Source organism: Oryza sativa, chromosome 4 (genome assembly GCF_034140825.1).
Source record: "Oryza sativa Japonica Group chromosome 4, ASM3414082v1".
Taxonomy (NCBI): Eukaryota; Viridiplantae; Streptophyta; class Magnoliopsida; order Poales; family Poaceae; genus Oryza; species Oryza sativa.
Genome location: NC_089038.1, coordinates 33,615,852 through 33,633,216, shown reverse-complemented (window position 1 = coordinate 33,633,216; position 17,365 = coordinate 33,615,852). Strand labels below are relative to the sequence as shown.

The following is a 17,365-nucleotide window of genomic DNA, read 5'->3' as shown; positions in this document are numbered from 1 at the left end:
TTTTGATTTGTCACTCCACTTTGCATTTGTTTAACAACGTTCTAATTTATAGGTTGCCTGAAATTTGGTAGTAAGACCATGAGCGCACTTGGATTTTATTAGTTGTACAATTAGCTCTTAGTATACAGTAGGATCATCCCAATATACTTGTGTGCTTGCGTATTTTTTTAAAGGATTACATGGCTGTTAGGGGCACCAAACTTAACAACAAACACCCTATATCTAACCAATGCAAAATTACAACTTGGTGCGCCTAACACTGAGACGTCAGTCAGCATCTTCACACACACTGATTAGTCTGGTGAAGTAACCGACCATAGGCATTCTGGCCCACGACTGTGCCATGGAGGAGGCCCGGTCGGTAAGCCCATATTGAAGGCCCACGTCGTCAATCCACCAAACTGGGCCCCCCATGTGCTACTACGACTTTGCACGGGGCGCTGGTTTTGATCGAGTCGTTTCTTCTTGACCTGCAGCTCTGCTGCTTTCGCACGCAACAGAGACCGCATTAGAGTCAGATTAGTGCCCAATCACATCCCAAGCAGCACTGTTCCTTCACATGGTATAAACAGTTTAGTTGCGGAAATGCGGGTATTACCCACTATGATGGACTTATTAATTAAGCGCACGTGGCAAATGATGTGTTTTCTGGAGTACTACTAGTTAAATTGCGTGGTCTGTATTGTGTTAGCTGAAACATGAAGCTGGCCACTTCACATAGGATGAATTGGCGGCAACGGCCAAAGCAAGCAAGCTGCAGTGCCCCAAAGATCCAAACAAAATTGCCCTATTGCCTCCTTCAGAACATAGGAATTTTACGAAATTTTAACATGAAACAGTTTAATTTCTCCAATCTGAATAGGCCCCATATATATATAGGTCGACGTTTGGACTTTGTAGATTGCTGCAGATCGTGAAATGCTAGTGATAATTTGATAGCTTCAACGATCAACAGCAATCGATCGGAAAGTAACGTTCTCTTTTTTGTCAAATGCCGGAGCACGTGAAGCGTCGCTTCTTTCCATGGTGGCCACGGCAGCGTTGTGCTTTACAGTTGACGGCGATGCACGGACATTTGGGCATTGCACGGTGGCAACACGAATCGCCAGCGGCGTCGGTGTGATGTCGCAAGTACAAGGAGAAGAGTCCAACTGGTCCAGAATCCAGATGGAGAGGGGCATGAAATCTGACGGTTTGCCCACTAAACATCAGTGAGGCCCAAACATCGGTGGGCTTCAAAAGGTCTGGTCAGAAAATGGCCCAGAACTATCTCTCGCGGCCCATCTGCCCATCAAAAGTTCACTTGAAGTTCCTCGCTTGCCGTTGAGTTTTAAAATCGTCTCTGAACCAAAATACCACATACAACACATCCCTAATCTTATAAAATTGGGTCACATTAGATCCCAAGACCCAAGATAGTATTGCTCTCGGTTTTAGCTAACGTGATGAGCTTACTTTAGTCAACCAGGTTGAGTCAACATGGAACCTCTCTTACGCTCCACCTTCCATTGGAGTTGTGACTCCGCGGGTATGCTCGGCGGCAGTCTCGTTGGAGTCCAGCACTGACATCTAGGTCTAACATGGCTTTTAATTTTAAACTTTTGCTGTTAGTTTTACGTCAGCCAAAACTACCCTCGATATTAACTTCGAACCCTATCTACCTTGGCTTTGCAAGATTAAGAACAAGTTAGATCTGATATTGCGGTTCACTGACGTTTTCCAAACTCGTGTTAAGACGTGGGTACCTAAAATGAACTTATTCTAAACAGGATCGTCTACCAATTTGTAGGAATAAGTTCACCGGAGGTCCCTCAATTTAACAACGAGATTTTTTGAGATCCCTTAATCATAAAACCAGAAATGTCTACCCCTAAACTTACTCAAACCGTTCACCGGAGGTCCCTCGGCAGTATTTTTACCCGGTTTTACGGACGTGGCATCCTAGTCAGCAAAAAAAATTAAAAAAGTACGTGGGGCCCACATGTCAGCTGCACATCTTTTTTCTTCTCTTTTCTTCTCATTCTCTTCTCTTTTCGCTTCTCTCCTCTCTCTTCTCCTTCAGGCTGGCGGCGGGCGCCGGTGAGCGCGGCAGCGGAGCGGTGGCGGGCTGTGGGCGGAGTGGACGGCAGGCGAGCCCGGCGGCGGAGCGGAGGCTATGGGCGGAGCAGCCGCGCGCCGTGGCCGTCGTCGTCGTCGGCTCTCCACCGTCGTCGTCGCCGTGGGCGAGGCTACACGGCGCGGCCATTCGGCGGCATCGGCCAGGCGTTGCAGTGGCCGTGCATAGGTGGGTCGAAGTGCCGGCTGACGATGCACCACAGTCGCTCGCGCTCCTCCTGTGCCGCGGCAGCGACAGTGGTGGCGGCGGCAGCGTCGCCGGCCTGATCCCATGGTCCTCCCGGACGCTCAGCTCGCGCAGCTGCAGCAGGAGCATGTCCACACTCAGCGTGTCATCGGCGTCGTGGACGGTGGTCGGCGTGGGCGCGGTGTCCCTCGCCGTCTTCGCCGACTTCGCGGTAGCACTTGACGTCGTAGCTCATACGCATATACGCTGGGTACAGACGGCCGCATGTACATGCGTCTTCGTACGAGCATATATATGCATGCATGGAGACGACCAGCTATAGCCTAGCTAGCTTCTTGTTGGTTTGCCGCCCGATAACATGCAGACGTATATATTAGCCAAGCATGTGTATATGGCTGAGCACACTCACATGTATATATGCCATTACGTGCAGCGGAGGAGTGCGGATGCGGGGGGTGCAGCGGAAGGCGAGCGCGGCGGAAGAGCGGCGGCGGGCGAGCGCGGCGGTGGGCAAAGCAGCGGAAGGCGAGCTAGGCGAAGCGGAAGACAGTGGATGGGACGAGGAGCTCCCCCGTGCTCGGCCGCCACCACCGCTGTGCCCCCGCGGGTGGCCGACGATGCTAGGAGAGGCATCACCGGCGGGAGAAGGGGAAGAGGCAGAGGAAGAGATTGTTTATTGGTCGCCGGCCGCCTCCCCCTCCCTCCCAAACTCGCTGGCCGCCGCTCCGCCACCGCGCTCGCGCTCCGCTACACTGTCCGCGGCCTGCTCGCGCTCCACTGCTCGGCCCGCCGCCGCGCTCGCACCTTCCGTTGCTTCGTTGCCACGCTCGCCCTCCGCTACGCCGCGTAGCCTCGCCCACGGCGACGACGATGACGGCCACGGCGCGTGGCTGCTCCGCCCACAGCCTGAAGGAGAAGAGGAGAGAGAAAAGAAAAGAGAAGAGGAGAGAAGGAGAAGAAAAGAGGAAAAAAAAGATGTGCAACTGACATGTGGGCTCTACGGTGTTTTTTTAAAAAATTTTTGCTGACTAGGATGCCACATCAGCAAAACCGGACGAAAATACTGCCGAGGGACCTCCGGTGAACGGTTTGAGTGAGTTTAGGGGTACACATTTCTGATTTTGTGGTTAAGGGACCTCAAAAAATCTCGCTGTTAAGTTGAGGGATCTCCGGTGAACTTATTCCCCAATTTGTACAGTTTTTTTTCTCCCTAATTATTTGGGCCTGAAGCTGTGGGCCTTTCCGATCGAGCTGTAGGCCCGGAACCTTGGCGAGTGGTGATGTGATAACGTGTGGTGGGCACAGTAGCCCCCCGAAGAAACACAGCGAAGCTCCCATCAACCGACAAAAGAACACTGTAACTTTTACTCCACCGTGGGAGGGGGAGGAGGAGCAGGACAGGCACGTGGGTCCCACGGGCTGATTGAATTTCGTGGCCCCAGGTATCAACTGCGATCGGGCCCTCACACCCATGCAGCAGCAGCAGGAGGCAGCAGCAGCACAGTCAAATTAACAATGGACCGCTACGTCGACTTCGGTATAGTACTGGATGGCTGCTCGCTATCAACGGCTCTTTTTCAAACATTCTCCCGAGTATTTTTATTTTCCGGCGAATCCTACATTCCTACCATTAGCACATTAGAATGTTTTTCAGGTGAGGAGGTAGGTACTCAAACTTTGTTTAGATCCAGAGATGGATAACCAAAATGCTCCTGAATATTAGCACTACTGGAGTATGGAGTACTAACTTTCTGTAGAGCCTGATATGTTACCTGCAATGGATTTGTTTTTTTTTTCTTTCCTAGAATTTGAATGTTTGAACTTTGAGCATGAGTGCGTGCAATTGGTTGCCGTGATCTGAGTTTAAACTCGAAAGTGTGCCTCTTTATCCACCCGTTGCAGCGTTGCAGGCTCTCCAAACGATCAACCGATCAAGTGCCAAAAGAAGCACGGGAAACTAAGCTGCAGTGACCACCCACGTGCCGTGGCGACCGCTCTCTGACCCCTCCTCTCCCTTCCCGAGCCTCACACACACACACACCCACCACACCACCCCGGCCGCTTCCGCCACTTCACTCCACTCCACATCACGCGGCCGCACTCCACTGAAACCCACCGCTCACCCAACCCCCCCGAAAACCCCCCAACCCAAGCGCCCACCACGATGCGGCACCGCCTCCGCCTCCTCCTCGTCGTGCTCGTCGCCGCCGCCTATGCCGCCGGCGACGTCGCCTCGTCGTACTCGCAGCCTACGCTGCCCGCTGTTCCCCCGGTGCAGGCCGTACGGCCGCCGCCCGCGGCGGTAGGCGGCGGGTCGCACTCGCAGCCCACGTTCCCTCCTCGCGCGCCGGTGCGGGCCGTGCCACCGCCCGCCACGCTGGTCTCGACGGCGACCCCGGGGGCGCTGCTTGCGGCATTCCTCGCCAAGGCGGATCCCTCCGCGCATCTGCGGTTCCCTCTGGCGGTGTCGCCGTGTTCGCACCCGGCCGTCTCCTGCAGCGCCGACGGCCAGATCACCCGCCTGGTGCTCGAGTCGTCCGGGCTGAACGGGACGTTCGCGCCCGCCACGCTCTCCCGCCTCGTCGAGCTCCGGGTGCTCAGCCTCAAGAGCAACGCGCTCCACGGCCCCATCCCGGACCTCTCCCCGCTCGAGAACCTCAAGGCGCTCTTCCTCGCCGGCAACCGCTTCTCCGGGCCGTTCCCCGCCTCGGTCGCGTCGCTCCGCCGGCTCCGCTCCATCGACCTCGCCGGGAACAGGCTCTCCGGCGCGCTCCCTCCCGGCATTGAGGTCGCGTTCCCGCATCTGACGTTCCTACGGCTCGACGCCAACCACTTTAATGGCTCCCTCCCGGCGTGGAACCAGTCTTCGCTCAAGCTGCTGAACGTGTCGTACAACAACTTCTCCGGGCCCGTGCCGGTCACCCCCGTCATGGCGCAGATGGGCGCCGCCGCGTTCGCGGGCAATCCAGAGCTCTGCGGCGAGGTTCTCCGCCGTGAGTGCCGGGGCTCCCACCTCCTCTTCTTTCACGGTCCTGGCAACAACGGCTCCGCTGCTCCCCCGGTGCAGAGCGCCGCGGCCACCGGCGACGGACCGCAACGCGACGACATCAGCTTGCCCGATTCATCCACGCCGCGTTCGCGGAAACTGAGGAGGCGGGCCGCCATCGCCGTTGCGGCTACCGCCGCAGCGTTCGTGGCCGTGCTTCTACTTTGTGCCATGATTGCAATGAAAAGGGGCAAGAAGCGTCGGCGGCCGAGCTCCGCGGCATACCCGAGCCCCAAGAAGAGCGCGGCCATGTCGGAGGTGAGCAGGGACAACACCGATCTCGGCTATGTGGAGTGCGTGCCGGACGAGGAGACGGCGGCGATGATGATGCCGGAGGAGAAGGCGCGGCGGCTGGAGCGGAGCGGCTGCCTAACGTTCTGCGCGGGCGAGGGCGCGAGCTACAGCCTCGAGCAGCTGATGCGCGCGTCGGCGGAGGTGCTCGGCCGCGGGAGCGTGGGGACGACGTACAAGGCGGTGCTCGACGGCCGCCTCGTGGTCATCGTGAAGAGGCTGGACGCGGCCAAGATCGGCGCCGCGGCGCTGGAGGCAGAGGCGTTCGAGCAGAACATGGACGCCGTTGGCCGGCTGCGGCATCCCAACCTCGTCTCGCTCCGGGCGTTCTTCCAGGCGAAGGAGGAGCGGCTGCTCGTCTATGACTACCAGCCCAATGGCAGCCTCTACTCTCTCATCCATGGTGCGTACCCTGCAGCCTTTGTTGTTCTCTATCTGGAAATTTGATAGGTTGTGTGATTATCATTTGTGCTAGGAGCAATTCTGGTTATTGCCGTTACATCTACTCTAATGCAAATTCCATTGGATTATACTAGTTGGGTGCTAGGATAGCATTACCTTTTTGAACCAGACATTCTCTTCATCCCAACTAACATGGGATGGAATTAAAATTTAGAGAACTTGGGCCACGTGAATATAAATCTGGCAGGAGAATGACTATTTGCCTGTATTGAACATATGCATGTGATGCTTTATTTTACCCTTTTGGGGATGATCTATTGGACTCTTTTCTTTATGGACTGAGTAAACATAGTGAATAGCCATACTTAAGTGCTCATTGATCTATCATGCTAGCTACCGGGTTGGGTGGGATTGAACGTCGGTGGAGCCTCTCACCAAGTGCCTAGCCTCTAGAGTGGACCAATGGTATTATATGTGGTCACTGTTCTATAGTACTAAATATCAATTGAATTCACGAAATGGGTGGTCAAATGGAGTTTACAAAAGGAAAACTGTATTTTCCTCTGTGAACTTAGTTCATCAAAGGCTATGATATGACCAAATAGCAATGCTAGCTACTTGAAATGTGATTGTTGCCAATTTGTTGTAGAATTTAGGGCCTGCTCAAATTCGAGTCTTTTGTCAATGTGGGTATTCTTATAAGTTAAGCTGTCGCACAAACATTAGTGAAAGTTTGGAGCTCAAATATAGTTGTTACTAAGATTTATTTGATATGTTGGTGTTGGAGCAAGGACATATTATTTTCCAAGTAATAGCATGTTTCCTTTAAGGCATGATAAATGGAAGTAATTTACGGATTCGATGATGTTGAAATACATTCCTCTGTACATTACTGTACCTTAGAGCCATACTTTGTAGATGTAGGTTGTATTGATATTGTGTGCACTGCAGGTTCAAGGTCATCTCGAGCAAAACCACTTCACTGGACTTCCTGCCTAAAGATAGCTGAAGACATCGGGCAGGGCCTTGCTTACATTCACCAAGCATCCCGACTTGTTCATGGAAACATCAAGTCTTCCAATGTCCTGCTTGGTTCTGACTTTGAGGCTTGTCTTACGGACAATTGCTTGGCATTCCTTTTGGAATCATCAGAAGTCAAAGACGATGCTGCTTATAGAGCACCAGAAAACATGAAGTCCAACAGAAGGCTAACTCCAAAGTCAGACATATATGCTTTCGGCATCCTCCTCCTTGAACTTATCAGTGGGAAGCCTCCGCTTCAGCACTCAGTATTGGTTGCAACTAATCTTCAGACCTATGTCCAGTCTGCGAGGGACGATGGAGTGGACGTCGAACGTCTCTCTATGATTGTTGACATAGCATCTGCCTGTGTTCGATCCTCGCCTGAAAGTCGGCCAACTGCCTGGCAAGTCCTCAAGATGATTCAGGAAGTGAAGGAAGCAGATACTGCCGGAGACAATGACAGCGATCTTACTAGCAATTCCTAGTCATGGATGGGTTTATGTCGGCAGGATTATCTGAATTCTGAAGTGATCCATTCGATGTTGCATGCATTGATCTGCTCAGAAAAAAAAAGCCAGTAGAACAGTTCCTAATGTAGGTGAATGGCTGCGGGGTCATGATCTCTCTGACTAGTTCGCTTCCAGCTAAGAATTTTAGCATGCTGTAAAATGTTTTCGTGATTTTAAACTTAGTTTCAGCATGCTCTTTGTCTGTTGGTAGTCTTACTAAAGTAGTACTGGAATACCCAGTGCTTAGAACTCTGAGAACTTATATTTTGAACATGGCTCCTCTGTGCAGTGAGGGTTTGTTTATAGTGCTTGTAATGATATGGCCTTGCATATCGAAAAAGATCGTACTCGCACTACTACTACCTTGTACTCCTCCTAGTACATGTTGAAGGACTTCATTTTCAGATACTTAAACTGCAAAGTTCTTGGGGGAGTGTGTGCTCTGGGTGTCATATGGGAATGGGAGTGGGGTGTATGTTGCTGCTTCTGTGGCGCACGCGGAATCAATTGCGGCATTAAGTTGTTTGCACCACTTTTCTTTATATCTAGCTGCTGCTGTTCACTTCACATGGAGAACATAACAATTGTCTACCACAATGATTGTTAGGATACAAGTTGCCGGGCCGCGCGCGTGCAAATATGGCCCATGTAAAGCCCATAAGAAATGGCACTCAAAACGGGGCCCGTACACGAGATGCAGCAGGGGATACTGGCCTGGCCTGGCCTGCGCAGCCTCTGCTGCTCCCTTCTGTTGTGGGCCTGTGCTGCTAGAATCTTACTACGACACTTGCTCGCTAGCACCAGTAGTGTACTGCTGGTTCAGATGCTCCCGTGATGTTTACGCCCACCTAGAATCTTACTAGTAGTAGGCCCTGTTTAGTTGTCACAATAAAAATTTTCACGCACATCAAATATTTGAACACATGTATGAAATATTAAATATAGGAAAAATAAATCAATTAAATATATTGCATGTAAATTGTGAGACGAATCTTTTAAGCCTAATTGTGACATGATTTGACAATGTGGTGCTACAATAAACATTTGCTAATGATGGATTAATTAGGCTAAATAAATTCGTATCGCAGTTTCCTGGCGAAATTTGTAATTTATTTTGTTATTAGACTACTTTTAATACTTCAAATATATGTTCGTATATCCGATGTGACAATCAAATTTAAAAATTTACCAACTAAACGAGGCTTACTATGCTAGCATTCCAAAAACTGTGTAAAATTCGCCGAATCTAGCCAGCTGCTAAGTGCTAACGGTTAATTTCGACGGTTCATTCTTCTAGTTTAGCTTCCGAGTTTATCTGGGCCTGTTTGAGGGAGCTTCTAGCTGCTATAGCTTCTTCTAAAATCAGAAACTTTCCCAATCAGTCTATCTTTTGATCCAGATTCTGAGAAGCTGTAGTTGTAGAATTTATAAAATAAACTAGAAGTCAGAAGCCAGATTCTTATAAACCGGCTACCAATAGCTGCTTCTCAAAGCTATCCCAGGTCCTTTATGGCACGTCGTACCTGCAGCCGTTTTAGCCATTTCGTTGTTGCCGTGTCGGGGGGCCTTGACCGACCATCACACAAAATAAAATCAGCCATCAATGTGCCCAGTTGCCCACCCGCGCCCGGCGCCCTCAACTGGGGAAGGCCGCACCCGCGCCACCCTCCACCACCACCGCGGCCGACGCCACATCACACGCACAGCTCCCGCGAGTACGAAACACGCACTACCAATGATGCCCAGTTGCCCACTGCTACTTGAGAGAGCTCGCAACTCGCAAGCAGCGTGCAGCGAAGCGACGACTTGCTCTCGTGAAACTTGGGTTGGGAGCAACCGAGCAAAGCAAGCGGCCGAGCGGGCTGTGGTATGGGGTTCCACCTGGTGGCGATCGTGGCGGCGAGGGGGTTCCTCCACCTGTTCCACCTCTCGGCGCCGCTGCTGTGGCCGCTCAACCTCTGGCTGCCGCTCCCGCGCCACCTGCCCGCCGCCTGCGCCGCGCTCTACGGCGGGGTTGTCTTCCACGCCGCCTTGCTGCGCCGCGCCTACGCGCGCCGGGGCGGCGGCGGCAACGTCTGGAGCCGAAGCATCCGCGGCGGCGACGGCGGCGGCGGAGAGGCGGACGAGCTCCTCCGCCAGGCGCTGCTCAGCATCTCCTACTGAAAAGCTGACGAACTGCTATTGCTTCTCTCTTCTTCTTCTTGGTTTTTTTTTTTTTTGGGTTCATTCTTTTTTTGTTTCTTGATGCTCTGCTCTTGGTGTTCCACGTGGCGACACCATTGCGAGGTTCACCGTATCAGGTTCAGGGCTGGTTGTAAGTTGTAACCGCGTGATTTTGTGTAAATACAAGTGAAATACGGCCAGAAAATCTCGTCTCAACGTTGCGAATTTTGATGCTGCGAGAATGCGTCTGCACTAGGCTGAGACGGCTTAGACTGACAGTTACGACACGGTTGCAATATCTTTGCCGCTCTGCAAAACGCCAATTACGCTGACTGTGATCAGTGCACAGTACGACAGTAGTGCTGCACGACTCTGAACTCGTCCATCTACGTTCAGCAAAACAACCGCAATTTTAGTGATGGTGTGACCATTTTATGAAACAAACTGTAAATGGGTAGTAAAACTAACACAAGGTTTTCTAAAATAAAGAGTAAAACTAACACAAGCGCAGGTATTATCTAGGATGTCCTGCTGTCCTGATTTAAGCAGGACATTGTGAAATCATTATTATGATTATTAATTTATCATGAACAATTGGTTGCAATGATTTTTATTGAGAGAATTATGAAGAGGTATTAATTTGGTGGAGTGTCATTGCATAGGCGATCTAACCAGAGATGCTTGACAAGTCAGACCAGCCATCACAACAGTCAAACTGATTAACTCGTAATTAGAGTAATTTTTTTCACGTTAATTTTTAATTGTTTATAGCTTCTAATTATTTTATATAGGTATGATATACTGTGTTTATACTAATACTAATCAAGTTAGGAAAGAACTTATTCTCAAATATCGGGACTTGTTTGAGGCTTCAGGGATGTTGCTGGCGATATAATCATGATTAAACCGAGGGGATCAGTAAGGAGATCATACCGGATATTTTGGATAAAGAACAATATATGTGGAGGTAGAGCTTCTATATGGCTTACATGGAAAGTGTTTGGAATTGAAAAAAATGGTCATATTTAAAAGGAGTCTAAATTTAAGTAGGTTTTGAGTCCAAATTTGTAAAGAGATAGTGTATTCCTGGCTTTTGTGCAGTCATCTTTTAAGTATGAATAGAGGAGAAGTTGAGGCTCAAGATGTAGTATCTTTTGGACAGGAAAACTAGGGTTTAGCTTTGGTTTTTGAATTGAGTTAATAAATTAACATAGAAGAGGCACTTTATAGATACATTTGGATACATTAAAGTTAATTATCATGCAAAGAGTTGCTCATAAGTAGATTGGGTTACTATAGGTTGTCAGATCGGGCATACAATGCCGGTCACCCTAGGTTGCATTAGATCAGTTCTGATTTGGTGTACTTCGTCTTTATACTAGCCTCTTTGTCCCGCAAAACATGTCGTTTACATCTCAAAAAATGTCCCACAAAAGCTCTCGTTTCAGCATAAGTATAACATGTATGCATGTTCACTTAATTTGCCTCAAATTAAATAGCACTGAAATAACGACCACACATATTAAATAGAGGGTGCGTTCGGCTGGGCTGCTGCTGCCGCAGCCGCTGCGGCAGCTAGTGCCTCTGAACAGGGCCAGAATAAGGGTAACTTGATTATTTTTACATGTATCCAATTTGCTTAAGAATCCTTAAAACGTCAATCTTTTGGGATAGAGGGAGTATTTCACAAGATTTTTGGTTTCTAAGTTCCTATCCTTCATTCTTCTGTGGCTACATAAAAAAACCTTCATGGGAGGATAACTGCTCTTGTATCACAGGCAGTTACCTTGATTTATCCGGTCCCGGCCGGCAAGCCCGCCCACTATGCCATGCCATAATGCTATCGACAACAGGACCGCGAAAATTAGTTCAGGAGTGATCACTTGATCTGTAGCAATATATCGTGGCATACAGCATTATGGAGTGTACAGTGTGCAGTCTGCCCTGCGCCACAGCTGTCCTGCACGGCGGCAGTATTTGTGCTTCCAATCATTCCAGCCATCATTCCCCTTCATCTTTTGTTGCTTGCAGCGTCAGGATCATTGAAGGCTTTGAAGCCTGAGGACGAAGATGCCACCAGTAACAGGTGGCAGATTTGCTTCATTTTCCGTTACAGTTTCAACGAATCTTAGTAATATTTCAGTGTATTCCAGTACATTATCGTATTTTTCTACAGCTGAATGTCCCTGTTGTCTGAATTAACATCTTTATACCGTACAACGAACGTAGCTATCTGTGCAGGCATGATTGAGGGAACAAGTATGCTTGCACGTCACGATGGAAAAACTTGCCGGTTTCAGTTCATCGATTGGATTTGGATTGATTCATCGTGACACAGTGGATGATCTACAGATCAAATGGATCCCAAATGCAGCCAGGGATTTGCCGAAAGGCCAAAAATGCAATCGAAGTGGCCTCTCGAACCGAGAAAGGCCAGCACATGTACCTTGAATCGACCAAAAAAATTGCGGGGAAACGACCATGTGGCATATATGATAACAAAATGGATAGCGAAACTTGTGCATATCGAGTAAGTGGTTTGTTGATTTTTCGACCAATTACTGTCTACTGATCCTTGTGGGGCTACATTGTTTGAAAGATATATCTGAACTATCCAATCTTGTTCTTGCTTCCAGCTTGACCTGTTCTAGCTCGGTACGCAAAACTACACAAAAATTCAACTGCAATGTCATGCTACTCACTTTAAATATAGGGAGACCAATATTTAAACACACACCCGAGCTAAGACCTTATCCAGTCTTAAAAACGATGTTGATCTGTCTACAAAATGAAACGAGAGTATTTCATTTCTTTTAGTTTCAGAGCCTGCCGCGTAGTAGACAGCTGCTAATGCATTTGCTTGGCATCGACCGAAGCTGTTGTGCATCAGGTGTCAGGCTATCCGTAGTTGGGCCCTGGAAGATGCCACTATGATGTCCGAGTTTAATTTTAAACTTTTTTTTCAAACTTCCAACTTTTCCATCGCATCAAAACTTTTCTACACACACAAACTTTCAACTTTTCTATCACATCGTTCCAATTTAAACCAAACTTTCAATTTTAGCGTGAACTAAAGCCAACATTGCCGATGTCGACATCACATTGCGATATACAGTAATCATTCTGCTTCCGATTACACCTCAGCTATGTTCGGCACCCATTTTCCCAACCCCTCTCCCTCGTTTTCCGCGTGCACGTTTTTCAAACTGCTAAACGGTGTATTTTTTACAAAAAGTTTATACGAAAGTTGCTTAAAAAATCAAATTAATCTATTTATTTTTTTAAAAAATAGCTAATACTTAATTAATCACGCGCTAATAGACCACTCTGTTTTTCGTGCATAATGTTCCCTCGGGAACCAAGAATCGTGAACACAGCCTCAATCCTTTTTTATTCTGTCGGCCAAGTGAGGGCTCATAAGGGCATCTATAATGTAAGCTACTCCTAGAGTGTCCTCACTAACTGAGGATACTCATAGGGGAACTCAGCTCGTAATAGAGGATACCTCTGGATAGTCTCCTCAAAATCTGAAGCAACTTAATAGAGACACTCCAACCCACAATGGGTATCCCAGCCCACAAAGTCCCATATTTATTTTTTCTACCCTACCCCTAATCTCTCTCTCTCCCACCCCCTCTTCTCTTTTTTTCGCTGCCGCACTCGCCTCTCCCTCAAGCCGCAGTTGCCTCTCCCTCTCTCCGCCGCCACCGCTCGCCTCTCCCGTCACCGGCGTCCACCGCCGCTCTTCTTTCTCCCTCTCTCTCGTTGCCGCCCGTCGCCGCTCGGGGGTGCCAGATCCCTCCGCTCATCGCGGGGTCGTCGCCGCTGCCGACGGGGGAGCCATGCGCGGATATGGCATGCCGACGCGGTGGTCAACGGCGAGCCAGATCCCTCCGCTCGTCGCGGGGTTGTCGCCGTCGCAGGGCCATCGCCGCTGACGACAGGGGAGCCACGCGCGGATCTGGCATGTCGACGCAGTGGTCAACGGCAAGCTGTGGCCAGATGTGGTCTTCTTCTTTCCCTCTCGCCGCTGCCGTTTACCTCTCCCTGTCCCTTTCCCTCTCTTTCCCGTCACGGTGGTCAACGGCGAGCCACCGGCGGCGGCGCGGCAGATGAGGACGAGGAGCCGGCGGCCAGTGGCTGTGGTTAAGGGCGAGGGTACAAGGGGAAACATCGGGGTAGGGCGTCGTGTCCACGAGCTCCCCACGCTTCAACGTGGTGCCTGGCTCGGACCCCCCACGAAAAAGTAGGCGAGGCGCGGAGAGAGCCGCGCCCCCCTGCGAGGCGCCGTGCTCCCCTGCTGGGGAATGGTTCGGCCTCAAAAAGCGACGGGAGGCAGACGGCCGTGAGCGGAGACACGGGTTAAGAGTACCCATTGCTGATGGCCTAATAGATTCGTATAACTTCATACTTAGAATGGTCAATGCCCATATCTGAACTTTTACATCCGTGATCACTGATCAGCTATCGTAATGCTTTGTTTTTTCAGCTTATTTATCAGATTATTAACGGATTATTTGCTTTTCAAAAAAAATATAATCTCTTAAAATATTTTTTTCCTACTGTATTCCTTAGCCATTTTTTAAAACTAGTTGTTATATTTGTTTATAAAAATATTTAATTCACTTCTATAATTAAATCAATAATTTACCGTAACAATACGCTTAATAATCCAAATGAAAAAAGAGGCCAGGCTTCAGTGACCTTGGACATGGTACCACTGCTAAAGTAGCGAGTGGCTGAGTGCATGTGGATGTAAAGCTGGTCGGTACAGTTCAGTTCAGACTAGAACAAAAGCGTGCGTACGGGCCCGCAAGCAATCAGGCAGTGTCATTACTTTCTCCCCCAGAAAGGTAAATTCCAGATCGATGCCAATGGCTGGTTGGCCCATGCCAAGAATCTCGCTATCTCCCGACACAGTGTCTCTCACTAATTCCATTTCGCCGTTACGCCAAACTTGGACAAACGCAAGCAACAACGAGAGGTCTCCGGCCGGGCGGCCGGCCGTGCAAAAATTTGTGTAAAGGGTTAATCTGTTGAATATGTTATGTGTATAAAATCGATTACAGTTAACTACTAAAACATGTAATAAGTAGTAGGATAATAATGAAGTTGGACTTTTATCTTAGACCTCTCTTAAACAGAGACACACATATAATAACGTGATGATGGTAGTATAGGCGAGAAACAACTAGTCCTCAGCCTAGCTTTGGTCGATGGTCATGATCTCATAGATACCCTAGGCACACTGTAATTATACTGGATCGAGGAAGAACATTGATAATCACTACAATTGAACTCCCTCACCAAATATATCTTGGTGTAGTCATCACGTTTGGATTTTCTATAACGTTCTTTCACATTACGATCTCTAACATGTTATTGGGACTGGTTTTATAACCGGCAGAGGGTTTGGGTTAACAGTTACCAAACCTGTCAAGCGATCGAGCCGATCCGTCATCCGATCGGATTCAATTATAAAAGCATCTCTCCATCAGCAAGCAAGGTATCGATCAGGCATCACCCACTCCAAGCCATGGCCCTTTCTGTAGCGCGCAGAGCACCACCACCACGCTGATCGGCATCATGGCCGAGGCAGACGGCCGGTAGCTAGGCCACGCGCACGCCACGACGGCCCGCACATATGTAAGCGCGCGGCAGTGGTGGAAACTAAACTGGAGAGGCTCGGAGTTTGGAGATCGAGATGGCTGTTCACGTTGTGCTTCTCGCCGTGCCGGCGGCGGCGGCGGCGGGCGGAGGGTTCCTGCAGGCGTTCTTGCAGTACTCGTTCCTGGTGTGGCCGTTCAACCTCGTGCTGCCGCTGGCGCGCCACCTGCCGCGCGTCTGCGTCGCGCTCCGCGGCGCGGCGGAGTTCCTCGCCGGCGAGATGCGGATGTTCCTGAGCGGGCGGCGCAGGGTGCAGCTGCCGCAGCTGTCTGGCTACGGGCGCTCGTCGTCGTTGTCGCCAGGCGAGCGGAGGTCGCGGGAGGAGCTCGTCGCCTACACCATGGTTGCCCTCGTCGGGATCTCCTACTGATCATGGCGCTCTCGGCATTGTCGGGTGATCGAATGCGTCCTCTCCGATTGGTTTCTCGGAATCACTATTGTCACTTTGTCAGTGGGGAAGTGTTCATCATAGATAGGTTAGCTTTGCTGCTTTCTTTATTTTGATCTTGCACATAAGAAATCCTTCTGTTCTGTTCTTGCTGCATTTGTCAGCTGCGGCTCCTAGCTAGCTCCTCCATGACTCTGGATTTTTTTTTAAAAAAAAGCTTGATGAAACGATGTATATTGAAGAACTACGAGAAACTGGAGTCCGCATATTTTGATTGAGTTTAATTAGCATTTCGTCGCCATCTGATGATTCCGAATGATTTTCTTTGTGTATATATCTCGAAATTTGAAATTCGGTAGAATCATGAGGTGTGTAATTACATATGCAAGTAAGTTGATGGGCGTGATCGTCGTGTCCTAATCTTCGAATTTAAACCATGCACAAGGTAGTTGGTGGTGGTGCATCTATTCTGTTAGCGATATGGAATTTGAACGTGTTTCTTATATACACTTTAGTGTCGTTGTAGAGCACTAAAATTCAGTTGTGTGCTACTGGTATTTTACTGTCCTGATTTTTTGTCGTAGTTTACCCACTCACATATATCATCACTGAAACGTATTTCAGCGTCTCCCCTCTCTTCCACATCTCTCTAGGCCTGTAGGATGGTGGCACGCGGAAACCAATAGCTAACGAGAGAGGAGCTAGACGGTATCACCGAGCTCGAGTGGTGACGGAGACGGGAAAGCTCAGGTTGGCCTTGGTTGTCCCGTCCTCCTAGGTTGATGTTGCCATGTAGCGACGGCCTTAGGCCTACGGTATGGGACTAAACCGAAGAAAATGCAACGACGCGTGCACTCTGTCCCGTGTTGACAGCCCGCAGGCCCATCTCCCTGTTCTACTGTAGCTACCAGCAGCCCATTAGTAATTTCTTCCATCGCCGTAGCCAGGAATAAGTCCCACTTTGTCTCCCTTAACTAGTGACCGAATCTAATCCATGTCAGTGATATCCGGTATTGTGGTTTAGGGATATAGATTAGATTCAACCACTAATTAAGGGAGTCAATTTGGACTTATTCCCATAGCCAACCAAAACTGAGACTATCCAAATAAAGGAACAATCGATGGAGCCTGAAGTTCAGCCCAGTATAGCTAAGTTTGCGGAGGAAAGCTTCGGCCCAGAATAGACCCATCAGAAAGTTTGGATCGCCATCAATGTCAGGCATCTAAGTTAGGCCCATATACAGGACAAAGACAACTGATGGAATGCAGGCTTTCGGCCTACTAGCGTTGCGAACGGATTATCTTGCGGGCCGAGTTGGCCCACAGCCTAGAGAAGTAGTATACGGCATTAACCAATATCAACGTCACCCGTTAGATCTAAAATGAACGGTTCAGAGTGACCAAGAAACAACTAGTCGCAAAGCTTGTTCGGAACTCACGGTCAAACCGTGGTGTGTACTTGCTAGACATGGCATGGGACCCGAGTGGATTTGACGAACAAGCACTGCTGGATTACTGTTGCTACTTTAATTTGTCCACCTCGATCGTTGGAACATGTCGATCAATGCATGGTC

The 17,365-nt window shown here is 49.5% G+C and overlaps 3 protein-coding genes across 3 annotated transcripts; all 3 read left to right on the top strand.

Annotated features, from left to right (window-relative positions):
* The first annotated feature begins 4,374 nt into the window (after window positions 1-4,374).
* On the top strand, window positions 4,375-7,932 carry LOC4337221 (probable inactive receptor kinase At5g67200). Its single transcript, XM_015778891.3, has 2 exons — window positions 4,375-6,042; window positions 6,993-7,932. The coding sequence occupies exons 1-2, from the start codon at window positions 4,467-4,469 to the stop codon at window positions 7,547-7,549; spliced, it is 2,133 nt and encodes a 710-aa protein (XP_015634377.1). The 5' UTR covers window positions 4,375-4,466; the 3' UTR covers window positions 7,550-7,932.
* Window positions 7,933-9,321: 1,389 nt separating this feature from the next.
* LOC4337220 (uncharacterized) lies at window positions 9,322-9,941 on the top strand. The gene has a single exon (XM_015779015.3). The coding sequence runs from the start codon at window positions 9,443-9,445 to the stop codon at window positions 9,734-9,736; it is 294 nt and encodes a 97-aa protein (XP_015634501.1). The 5' UTR covers window positions 9,322-9,442; the 3' UTR covers window positions 9,737-9,941.
* Window positions 9,942-15,244: 5,303 nt separating this feature from the next.
* LOC4337219 (uncharacterized) lies at window positions 15,245-16,092 on the top strand. Its single transcript, XM_015778695.3, has one exon. It carries the CDS (start codon window positions 15,441-15,443, stop codon window positions 15,771-15,773), a length of 333 nt encoding a protein of 110 aa, XP_015634181.1. The 5' UTR covers window positions 15,245-15,440; the 3' UTR covers window positions 15,774-16,092.
* The last annotated feature ends 1,273 nt before the right edge of the window (window positions 16,093-17,365 follow it).